At 42.6% G+C, this 13084-nt stretch overlaps 1 protein-coding gene across 4 annotated transcripts in view; it reads left to right on the forward strand.

The window, feature by feature from the left end:
* The window catches only part of LOC147857032 (uncharacterized), a 50543-nt gene that overhangs the window by 9069 nt on the left and 28390 nt on the right, over positions 1-13084 (forward strand). For 2 of the 4 annotated variants that reach the window (XM_087328710.1, XM_087328712.1), the window contains exon 4: positions 475-1874. In XM_087328710.1, coding sequence (XP_087184836.1) covers positions 475-1184 — 710 coding nt within the window. In that variant the 3' untranslated portion in view covers positions 1185-1874. Of the gene's footprint in view, positions 1-474; positions 1875-13084 lie in introns of those variants that run through there. The other 2 variants (XR_015530637.1, XM_087328711.1) reach the window with 2 other exon arrangements.

A 13084-nucleotide genomic window follows, 5' to 3' on the forward strand; every position in this document is an offset into this window, starting at 1 on the left:
CAACTAGATTGAGTTAATTCATGTAATATTATACTCATTGTGTAGAGGAAAATAAAATATCCTCTGAAATTTTTTAATTGGTCTGACAATGAAAATCTTAGTTAGCAGTTGTAGCTGATTATAAAATTCTATGGGGTATACTCTATATTTCAAGAAAAAAATGGATGTTTATGGAAAAATTTGAACTTACATCTCAATCTAAACATTTAAATAATTTGGGGTTTCCAAAATTTGTTACTAATTTATAGTTTCAAAAGAGAACCAAGAAAGTATCTTCATGCATAATGCATTACATGCGTTCTTCTCTTCTAATTCATACAAATTTTAGGAGGGCATTCCATCATGCATTATGGTGCACGTTCATTATAAAAAAACTATAATTAATAGTACAGCTTAACGATGTCTCAACTACATTTATAATTACGCCAAAGTTTTTCATATAATGCATCCAACTGAATGACATGGTTCTTTCAGAAGATTCGCACCGAGCATCAGGGTTTCGGCCTAAAGATTATTCAGCTTGGCATTCTTCATATCCGTCACAACCAACCAGACCTTCTCCATTCATACCATGTCGATCACAAAGCCATGTTCATGGAAAGGAAGTTTCTGAGAATGTGCAAAAAGCTAGAGCAAAAGCTGTGGCAGCACGGAAGGTTGCAACAATGAAGACTGCGAAGTTTAGAAAGCGGTTTTTAGATTTCGATGCAACCCTCCAGAAAGCTTGGGCTTTGCTCATTGAATATGAAGCTTCCATGGGTAATGGTGATCTGATGGCTGAGAGTGAGGCAATGAAAGCAAAGGTTGAGCTTCTTTTTAGTTGGTGCTCACATGCTACAGCTCAAGAAAGCAAGTCCTCGAGTGAGGATGAACCACCATCTGATGTAATAAGACCCTTTGGAGAGGATTTCCTAGAATTGTTTACAAAGAAGTGTTCGATTATGGAAGAAACTAGTCATATTGAAGTTGCTCCTAAGTCCAAGCAAATGCTCATAACCCATGAAGGTAAAGATTTGGAACGAACGTGTGCAAGACATGAAGCTAAAATGCTGGGACAAGCATTGGAAAGGCATGATGTGTTCGAGGAAGTAGAAACGAGCCCTCTTCTCCCCATTTCTACAAGAGGGTATCCTTATGCTTGGATCGGATCCACTCTTCTACAGAAAGTTGATCAACAAGAGTAGAGACTCGATGAAGCATGTGTGCTGATGAGGTATAAGATGAAAACTGCTCTTCAAGGTTTTGAAGTGATTCCATGGCTTTCAGATAATCTGGGATCATGGCTTATTTATGCTATGCCCCACCCTACATCAAAGCAAAGTCTATATTAGATGAAACGGTCACTTTCACAGAATGGAGAAAAAGATGATGTGGGTGTTGTCCCTTAACATTAGAAGATTGTGTCATCAACATTACGTATATATATAACAAGAGCAATAACATCTTGTATCATGTGCAAAAATGAACAATGATGATGATGATGAGTCGAAAACAAGTGGCAAATCATTGGCTTTCGGCTCAAGTTTTGAGGTAGCAGGTCCATATTTTAGCTTGTATGGTTTATAGCAAAATTTTGATTGTGTGCATGTTTTTGCACCCTTGATGGTTCTTGCTTCCATTCAACTCATGGTGAATCACATCAGCATGAATATATATATAAAGTATGAAGAGTTGGAATGTGAAAAACCATTTTTTGTATGTCTGGATATCTCGAAATTGTGGGTTTGCTCAGAGTGACTTTTGTACCAATATTTCAACGTGAAGAATATATGCTGGCAAAAAGGCATTGAAATTCTCTATGTAACGGACTTTGCAACTTGTTGGTTCAGGGTCAACCTAATACAAGAATTAAAGCATGGAAATCCTTTTGTATCTTATAATTTGTAACCATAATGTTTCTTATTTCGTGTTTATGATTTATATGTATCCTTCCCAAATTAGATATTTACTGCTGGAAATAGATAGGCATTGGAATCTTGGCTTATGTTGTACGTATTCTATTATGTTCTATGTTTTTTATGTGCAATAGATCTTGAATTGTGCACTAGCTAGGACTTGAACAACACCTTTATTTACACAATCTCTAACCTTGCATTTAGTTATACTTATTGTTATTATATATATTTTTTCATATATACATATTTGTACTTGTGTGGTTGCCCCTTTTCCACCTTTTCCCTACTTCGACGTTTGGACTTGCCTCATCATGGCACTGTTCTCATTCATGCCTATGTGATAATCCTTCTAAAAAAGGTCCCTATGGTGGTAGTTTTAACACTCTTAAGACTCGAGCAAATATTTGCTTTGGTTATTGGTCTTATTTGCTATTCCTTGCTCTCTCTAGCAATGGGTGTGGTTCGGTTTCTTGGCCTTGAAACCAAACCAAACCGTTTATGAAAAATTTAGAACTAAACCAAACCGGTTTATCATACATTAAAACCAAACCAAACCATTTTTTAGAGATATTGATTATCATACATATTATGAATTTGTGTGAGAAAATCATCATAAATTTGGTTATTATACCTGTCATAAATTTGGTCATCATACTTGTCATAAATTTGGTCATCATACATATTATAAATTTGGTCATCATACTTACCATAAATTTGATAATTATACATCACTTACCATAAATTTGATAATTATACATCAAAAGGAGACTCTACTTATAATGCATATAAAATTTAATAAGTTAGAGCCTAGAGATGAAAATTTAAGAATATTTTTTAACCTATAAACCTATAAACTTTTAAACCTTTAAACCAAACCACATAAACCGAAACCACTAAACCTCTAAACCATGAAATTCAAAACTGAACCGAACCGAAACCAAACCGGATCATAACATTTGAAACCAAACCAAACGGTTTATTTATCTTTGAACCAATAAACCGTTAAGCCACGGTTTAATGGTTTGGTTTGGTTTGAGCCGAAACCGAGCCCATTGCTAGCTCTCTCCCTTCTCTTTGATTTTGCTATCCGTTTTTTCCCTCGCATGTCTCTCACATCATAAGCTTATTCACCCTGTTCACCCACCGTTTCATGTTTCTGATGGATCTTCTCATTAAGAAGTGCATACCATATATTAATGTATGAAAGGGTGAACCATGATGCACTTGTGCTTGCCACATTTCAAAAGGTGTCCCATGAAATGGGAAATGTATATCATAATATATCAAGTTTTATTCACATCTTAACATGTTGATTTCTAAATGAGGGCGCCAATTGGGGTATGTGTGTCCTAATTGGCAATTAGATAGACCTAGTCATTGGTGTTTCTCAGCTTCTTCCATTTTCCCTTGGAGTTTCCCTTGTTCAAGACTGAGAAATTGACATTGTTTGCTACATGAAAGCGATTGTTGATAGGGTTAGCTACTCTAGTTCCATCTAGTCTTTGACTTCCATATTGATGGGTCTCTTTTCGTCAATAGGCTTTTTTGATTATTGTTGGAAAGTACAATTCCAAGAAGTTAAAAATGAGCTTCCTCACCAATTTGCACAATGCCCAAAGATATTAAATACTCAGAATATTCAATCTCGACACTCTATCAGTGTTAAGCATGAAATCTAATAGAGATAGAGGGTAGCATTTGAAACAATTAGAAAGTAAAGTCTCAAATTTACGCAATGTACATGTGGAATCCATCAAGAATCCATTTGCTCTAGTGTATTATAATGTATTCAAACCGAATTCCATCAGCGTGATAGGTGGACCAACATACTTTCACACCTCATTGAGGATGACCTAGGAGAGCCAAGGTATACCCTTGCAAATAAAAGATTGGCTTCTAATATTTTAAGTTGTGGCTTGTTGCAGTAGTGCTAGATAATGTTTTCCATGGGTAGTGATGGGAACTTTTGATGTAATGCTCAACTCTACCATCAAATAGTGGGGAAACAAATCAAACTCATGGTATTCGAAGATGAAGGATTCACTAATTATTTGCCCCAACCGCTTACTGACCAAAGGGGCGAGGAGTGTACCTCACTTATTACAGACAATAATGGTGAAAGCTTCAAGTGCCACACTATGATTACTAATGGACTTTTAGCTGCGAGACATATGTTCATGTGCCTAAGGAACCAAGAAGATAGTGTTGGATTTGAAGTTGGGAAATGGAACTCCCTTGGGTATGGACTCATTACCATGTTTTATTTATAAGGAATTATATTTGGCAAAATGAAAAAGTATTTTTGCTACCAATAAAGTTGACTTCACAATACTAGTTTATTTAAACTACTATTTTGCTTCTTTTCGAGGGTGGTTTCACACTATGTGTTAGAAACATCACGACATCCACCCCCACCAAACTTGCACATCCTCTGGTATGTGCCAATGATTGTTAGATTCCTTTTTAAACCTTGAAGTCTAGAGGTTCGATTTCACGATTTGTGGTCTCTCTTCTCTTAAACATCTTGATTCTCTTCCATGTGTCGTGACTTGAGAATAGGAGAGAGAAAAATAAGATGACAGTAGAAGGTAGAGGGAGAGAGAGAGAGAGAGAGAGAGAGAGAGAGAAAGAACACTAGAGATGGAAAGAGAGTTTATATTATAAGAGAGCAAGGATTACAAAGAGTAGGCTAAGGGGCTACAAACTGGTGTTGAACCGAATGTGTTGTGATGAATGAATAGACACCTATTTATAGGTCCTTATGGAGTATTCTGGAAAGTTCTAGAATATTTTAGATATTTATGATATTTAATATAATCATGGAATATCCTAGAATGTTCTAGAATACTCTAAATGTCTTGTAATAACTAATAATACATTTATTATAACTATACATCATATATGTTAGTATAATGGTTAAAGGTCTAACATATAGACCAAGACGTCTTGAGCTCGAATCCTTGTAAGGCCAAAATGTATGTCGTCATGACATTATCCCCCCTTTTCGACGACGAGTTCCACGAGTCGGAAGACAAGATTTTGGACTTGGCTTATGAGGATATTTGTTGTGAAATGCAGCAACCATTTCGGAGGCATTAGCAAGATTCTCAAGAGGTTCCCATGTTCGATCATTAGGTGTATAACCTAACCAGTCAACCAAATAATACAGTTTGTTGCGAACGATCTTGGAGTCGAGAATGGCAGCAACTTCATATTCGGAGCCATCCGAAATTTCGATTGGAGGTGGGGGAGATGTAAGATGGCCTGGAATAGAGCTGGTTGTGTACGGCTCCAAAAGTGAAACATGGAAGACCGGGTGAAGATGCATATGAGGGGGAAGATCAAGGCGAAATGCCACATCATTGATCTTACCAGATATCACATATGGGCCAAAACGTTGATAATCCAATTTGCAGCAAGGTCGGGTTGTTTTAATGCGACCTTGTAAAAGCCATACTCGATCCCCCACTTGAAACGTAGTCAATGAATCACGTCGATGACGGCCGACAACCTTCTTTTGAGTGTTTTGAGCATCACATAAATGGTGCAAAAGGATATCTTGAACTTCTTGGAGTTGGGTGAGCCGATCTTCAGCAGCCGGGTTTGTCGGGAGTTCGGGATGTTCAAGCATAGTCCAACGAGGATGGTACCCAATGTTTGCAAAAAAATGGGGAATATCCAGTAGAAGAATGTTCTGAGTTGTTGTAAGCAAATTCCGCCAAATGTAATAGATCAATCCAATCATCTTGTTGATAGTTGACAAAACAACGAAGATATTGTTCTACTGTTTGGTTGGTGTGCTCACTCTGTCCGTTAGTTTCTGGATGGTAACCGGAAGAGAGTTTGCAAGAAGTATGTAAGAGTTTGAACATGTGCCGCCAAAATTTTGAGATGAACTGGGGACCCCGATCACTGATAATATCATCAGGAAGACCATGATGCCGAAACACCCCTCGCATGAGTAACTCGGCTGTCTCTTGGCTCGTAATGGCCTTTGTGCAGGGAAGAAAATGTGCCATCTTGGTAAAACGATCTACTACTGTGAGAATAGAATCAAAACCCTTGGAAGGTGGTAGATCCGTAATGAAGTCCAATGAAATAGATTTCCATGGACTCTCAGGAATAGGCATTGGCTGTAATAAGCCATATGGATGATGTCGAGGTTTTTTGGATCGGCAACATGTATCACAACTACGAACATAATACGTAACAAAATGGCGAAGTCGTGGCCACCAATACCTTTGAGAAATTAACGCCAAAGTCTTGTGGATGCCAAAATGTCCAGCCATTGGTGTATCATGACATTGTTGCAAGATTTGGAGTCGAGAAGGACCATCAGGCACATATAAGAGATTTTGTTGAAAAAGTAAACCATCATGCCAATTGAACTGGTTGTAGTCTTGACGAGGATTTTGAGATTGTGAACAAGAAGCACGATTTGGGATAATATGGCTCAGAATATCTTGGGCGAATTCATCAGTCTCAATATGCTCCCGAATGGAGTCTAGAAGACTTGAATCCTCGGGTGTGTCTATAGCATGAAAAGCCATTAGTCGTAGACGGTCAGGACCCAAGAGGATTTGCTTCTGACTTTCAAATGCGGCCTCTCCTGGTTGAAGTTCCATATATGAACGCCGAGATAAAGCATTTGCTTTGCCTTGTTGCGTCCCAGGGCGATATAGAATTACGAAATCAAAACGAGTTAAAAATTGCGCCCAACGAGCTTGTCGACGACTCAATACTCGAGCACTTTGGAAGTACGTTAGATTTTTGTGATCATTATAGACAATGATTTGTTGAGACGAACCCTCCAAAAAATGACGCCATTGTTGAAAAGAATCCACAATGGCAAGAAGCTCTTTGTCGTGAATCTCATAGTTGATTTCTGCAGCTTCGAATTTCCGTGAATGAAAAGCCACAGGGTGCAGTTGGCCATCATTGCTAATCTGGGATAATACGCTTCCTAGTGCGAAGTCAGATGCATCAGCTTCCAGTATAAAGTGCTTCAATGGATCAACATGCATCAAAATTGGTGCAGATGTAAATGCTTGCTTTAATCCTTCAAATGCAGAGTTTGCATTTATACTCCACACAAATGGTTGATTCTTCTGTGTTAGTTGAGTGAGGGGCAATACGATCTTTGAATAATCTTTGATGAACTTGCGATAAAAGTTTGCGAACCCTAAAAAACATTGTACATCTCGCACAGACTGTGGTGTTTGCCAATCCAAAATTGTTTGAACCTTTGCTGGATCCATAGAGATGCCATGTGAAGAGACTATGTACCCCAAAAATTCCACTTGACGCTGGTCAAAGCTGCACTTCTCCAATTTTGCATAGAGACCATATTCATGCAACCGTTGCAAAGCTTGTCGAACGTGTATATCATGATCCTCTTGAGTTTTTGAGTAGATCAAGATATCATCTAGGTAAATTATGACGAAAATATCGAGGAAATCTCGAAAAATGTCATTCGCCATATGTTGGAAAACTGTTGGTGCATTCGTGAGACCAAATGGCATCACTGTATACTCAAAATGGCCATAGCGAGTACGAAAAGCAGTCTTCCATTCATCCCCAGGACGAATTCGAACAAGATTGTAAGCACCTCGAAGATCTAACTTTGTGAAATACTTAGCTCCATTGAGGCATTCCAGAAGGCTCGAAATCAATGGTAGAGCATATCCGTTTCGAATAGTTACTTTATTCAATCCTCGATAATCCACGACCACACGAAGCGAACCATCTTTCTTCTTAACGAAAAATATGGGTGCGCCGGCAGGAGATCTTGAATGCTGGATAAACCCATTCGCCAAGTTCTCATCAATATATTCCCGAAGAACCTCTAACTCTGTGGGTGAAAGGTTATAAATTGGCCCCCATGGAGGCTTTTTTCGGGGCTGCAAATCAATCGGGCAATCATATGGTCGATGCTTTGGTAGTCTATTGGCCTTCACCTTATCAAAAACATCGGAGAATTCTATATATTTCGTCGGTAGTTGGACCCCTGATTCTTGTGAGCTCGTTGTGGGAGTTGCTAAAACTGCGAACACCAACATGTCTTCCTTTCGTCCTTCCTCACGTAATTGATGTATAAAGATTGTCGAAATCTTTTGGAATGTCATATCCTTTGTTGGAGTTTTAAGAGGCTTAGAATGTATTGTGACTTCTTCGATGGTTCGTTTTCTCCAATCAATAGTTGGGTTATGTAGCTCAAACCATGGAAGACCAAGAACTAGGGAGTGCTCTGGACTACTAATGATGTTGAATGAGATGACACTAGCCAAATTGCCTAGGACTACATGAATTGGTTCAGACTCTTCAACTATATCACATGATGCTATGGGGCGTCCATCAATGACTCCGACTGACACTGGGCTTGGGAGCTTATGCAACTGAATATTATGCATTACAACAAACTCACGATCCATGAAACAAGAGTTGGCTCCAGAGTCTAAGAGGGCAGAAGCTGGGACTCGATGGCACCTAGATGTGTTAAGCTCAACTTGTGTAGAGAAAACTCGACTAACTTGACCGGATGAAATGGAACCACAACTAGGGACGGACGTTACATGCCTAGGGTTGTCCAACCAAATGGCTCCGATTTTGGCCGGACTTACTCGTTTAACACATCATCTAATTGGCTCAAGACATCAAATGTATTTTTATGACAGGGACTACCAGGCCTACTTGGGTTACGAGAAGGTGGGGCAGAAATTTATATGGGATTGTCATGAGCACTTACTTGGTTAACTTGTCGTCGTGGTTTATGTGGACAATTCACAGCAGTATGCCCTGGACCACCACAATAGAGGCATAGACGATTCACTCGCCGTCGTTGCTTTTCAGCATCCGATAATGGTCCTTGACGTCGTGTTGTCTCGATTTCCATTGGAGTAGGGCCTTCCACCACACTTGACTTTGATACTTGGGGTGGAGTTGCAACCACCGAAGCATATGTTTTTGTTGGTCGAAAACGTAATATTTGTTGGCGCTCAGAACGCCGCTCAAATAAGCGATTGTCACATCGCACGGCCCGGCTTACTGCTTCAGTAAGAGATTTTGGATCATCATGGAAGGTAAGAAGTAAATCCTTCACATCATTCCGCAGAACTTGACGAAATTGGTCCATTAATGCTGCCTCGTCCCATGGAATGTCACATGCTAGAAGGCAAAAATCTGCAGCATAAGCGGAAGCAGGACGATCTCCTTGTCGTAATCGCCGAATTTTGTTTATTGCTGTCCTCATACTATCAGTGTCTCCAAAGTTGGCTTGGAACTCATTAATAAACCCTTCAAAATCTTCTAATAATGGTGAGTGCTTCTCTAGGAGTGGTGCAAACCACGCTAATGCGGTACCCGTTAACAAGGTACCAACTAGACCCACACGAGCAACATCAGTTGGGTAACGGCTAGGATGCAATTTAATCACAAGCCGTACCTGATTTAAAAATCCACGAAACTGAGACCTTGTACCATCAAACTTGGCCGGCAGACTAATCTTGGGTTCCTTCGGCGAGGTTTGAACTTCCGCCGCTTGTTGTTGCAATAGAGTAGTCTCCAATTGATGCACCCGTTGAGATAATTCTTCATATTGTTGTACTTTTTCAGCACTTACTTGTTGTAGGTCTCCCAACAATCTTTGATTTTCATGCTCTAGTGCCACGAATTTGGTTGTTAGCATTTCGAGCTCGGAGAGAACACGCATATATTCTTGCTTGCTGACGGACTCCATAGTTGCGATAGAAAATTGCTAAATTTGGTTGAATAAGGTTAAGATAAGAAGAAGAAGTTGGAGAAGAAGAAAAGAGATAGATTCGGTTCAAACAGTTTTCGACCAACAGAAACATATGCTTCGGTGGTTGCAACTCCACCCCAAGTATCAAAGTCAAGTGTGGTGGAAGGCCCTACTCCAATGGAAATCGAGACAACACGACGTCAAGGACCATTATCGGATGCTGAAAAGCAACGACGGCGAGTGAATTGTCTATGCCTCTATTGTGGTGGTCCAAGGCATATTGCTGTGAATTGTCCACATAAACCACGACGACAAGTTAACCAAGTAAGTGCTCATGACAATCCCATCTCAATTTCTGCCCCGCCTTCTCGTAACCCAAGTAGGCCTAGTAATCCCTGTCATAAAAATACATTTGATGTCTTGAGCCAATTAGATGATGTGTTAAACGAGTAAGTCCGGCCAAAATCGGAGCCATTTGGTTGGACAACCCTAGGCATGTAATGTCCGTCCCTAGTTGTGGTTCCATTTCATCCGGTCAAGTTAGTCGAGTTTTCTCTACACAAGTTGAGCTTAATGTTGGTTTTTTTTTTTTTCGGTCCCTCCGGATGGGATGTCCGGAGATGAATGACGGCAATCCCGGTTACGGCTACGGTTACGGTTGCAGCTACGGAGCCGGATGATGAATACCCCGGCTGCGGATCCGGATGCTGAAGATCCCGGCTACGGAGCCGGATGATGAAGACCCCGGCTACGGAGCCGGATGACGAATGTACCCGGAGAGAGAGATCCGGATGCGGGGACATATTTGTGAATATGTTTACCAAGGGCCCTTGAGGCTATAATTGTAAATAGCCCGAAAGTCATATGTGTATAAATATGACTTAGGGCAAACAGATGATGTTGTTGCTCATTTTCTGTTTTCACTTAGAGAGAGTGAAGAGAGCAGCCGAGAGAGAGAGAGAGAGAGAGAGAGAGAAAGACGAAGAGGTCGTTGCCTCTGTGTAATACCGCCGCCTGTGGCGAGGATAGCGAGCTCAAGGTCGTTGCCTTGCAGCTCGCCATTGTATATTTCTCTGTGCATAGTTTTGGTTTGGAGTCTTGCACTCCCGTGGTTTTTCCCGTATAGGGTTTTCCACGTTAATCCCTGTGTTATCGTGTCTTTCTCTGTGTTTCCTATTTTCTGCTGCATTGATTCGCGACTACTCGGTTGTGGCCGAGTGGTGAAGGTTAATCGGAGCATCGATTCTCAACAAGTGGTATCAGAGCGAGCTGTTGCAGAAAATGGAAGGCGGCGGCAGCGGGCAGCCGGGGATGATGGTGCTGAATGCGCAGAATTACGCCGACTGGAAGATCAAGATGGAGGATCTTCTGATTGTTCGGGACCTGTACGAACCGATTGACAGGTCGGAAATACCGAAAGGGGTACTTGAGTCGGAATGGAGGCTTCTGAACCGGAAAGCCGTTGCAACCATTCGGCAATACGTCGACGTGAGCGTCCTACAACATGTTGCAAACGACACCAACGCATATGAGATGTGGAAGAAGCTGTCGGGCCTCTACGAGAGGAAGAATGCGTTGAACCGGACCTCCCTGATGAGGAAGATAGTGAATCTCAAGTACCGGGACGGCGAGAGTATGGTGGAACACGTAAGCACGTTCATGGGATTCGTGAACCAGCTTGCGGCGATTAAGTTCCCGTTGGAGGATGCAATGCAAGCCATCATCCTGATGTGTACATTGCCGGAAAGCTGGGAGAACTTGGTGGTGACTCTCAGCACCTCGTGCACCGAAGATAACTTGTCCTTACAAACGGTAAAGACAAGTATTTTGAACGAAGAAGCGCGTCGGAGAGATAAAGAACCGGCCTCCGACACGAAGGCGCTGCTTACCGAATCGGATCGGGGAAGACAATGGAACTTGAGTCCGCAAAGACGGGAGAAGTCGGGGACCCGGTCGCAGTCAAGAGGAAGGCCTACATGCTTCCACTGTGGGAAGCTGGGGCACTTCCGAAAGAATTGTCGGCATTACTGAAAAGACAACGGAGCCGACGACACCGATTCGAAGAAGTCACCGGAGAGAAACGGTGCATACCGGGGAGCCACGGACCGGAGAGGTTCGGATCGGCGAGGGCAGGACCGGAAAGGAACAACAGCACTCGCGGCAAGTGAGGAAGAAATCATGCTCATCACCGAAGAAGGTGAACTAAACATTGCCGGCGATGAGACGACCTGGGTGGTCGATTCCGGAGCATCGTTCCACCTGACCCCGGAGAGAAGATACTTCTCATCCTACACAGCCGGTGAGCATGGCTGTGTTCGGATGGGAAATGAAGGTACGTGCCGGATTGCCGGCATCGGAGACGTGTGGCTGATGACATCAACTGGATGCAAGATGCTGCTGAAGGATGTCCGACACGTTCCGGAGGTTCGATTGAACCTGATTTCGGCCGGGAGGCTAGACGATGAAGGCTACACGGGTAGCATCCGGAACGGTGTCATGAAGTTCAGCAAAGGGAGCCTGATAGTGGCTCGGGCCCGGAAGATCAACACACTGTACCTGATGAATTCCCGGCTATGTCCGGAGGAGCTGAACGTGGCAGCTGACACTGCCGGTGAGCTATGGCACAAGAGACTTTGCCACATGAGCGAGAAGGGGATGAAGAGGCTTGCCGAAGACAACCTGATACCGGTAAAGCATGTACACCTGGGGAAGTGTATCGACTGTCTGGCCGGTAAGCAAAACCGGACCTCCTTCCACTCAAGGCCACCGACGAGACGTAGCGCACCATTGGAGTTGGTGCACACTGACGTGTGTCAGGTAGAAACGACGTCACATGGCGGAGCCCAGTACTTTGTAACATTCATAGATGACCATAGCCGGAAGCTGTGGACGGCACCGTTGAAGACAAAGGACCAAGTATTGTCCGTCTTCAAAGAACTCCACGCGAGAGTGGAAAGGGAATCCGGCAGGGAGCTGAAAGCGATACGAGCGGATAACGGAGGGGAATACCGGGGGCAGTTCGCGGAGTACTGTCGCTCGAAGGGAATCCGGCTCGAGTTTACTGTGCCGAAGACGCCGGAACTGAACGGGCTGGCCGAGAGGATGAACCGGACCATAATGGAGAGGGTCCGGAGTATGCTGGCACATGCGAAATTACCCAAGGGGTTTTGGGCTGAGGCAATGTCGACGGCGACATACGTGATAAATAGATCACCCTCAGTACCTCTGGACGGAGACACGCCGCAAAAAGTGTGGACCGGGAAGGAAGTGTCCTACCGGCATCTGAAGGTGTTCGGGTGTCTCGCATACGTGCATGTGGCAAAGGACCGGAGAGGAAAGCTAGATCCAAAGACCCGGCCATGCATATTCCTCGGTTACGGTGACGACGAGTTCGGCTACCGAGTATGGGACCCGGTCGACAAGAAGATATTCAGGAGTCGAGACATCATCT

Source organism: Azolla caroliniana, unplaced genomic scaffold, assembly GCF_043228905.1.
Source record: "Azolla caroliniana isolate FFs.n. ecotype wild unplaced genomic scaffold, voAzoCaro1.0.p SCAF_12, whole genome shotgun sequence".
NCBI lineage: Eukaryota > Viridiplantae > Streptophyta > Polypodiopsida > Salviniales > Salviniaceae > Azolla > Azolla caroliniana.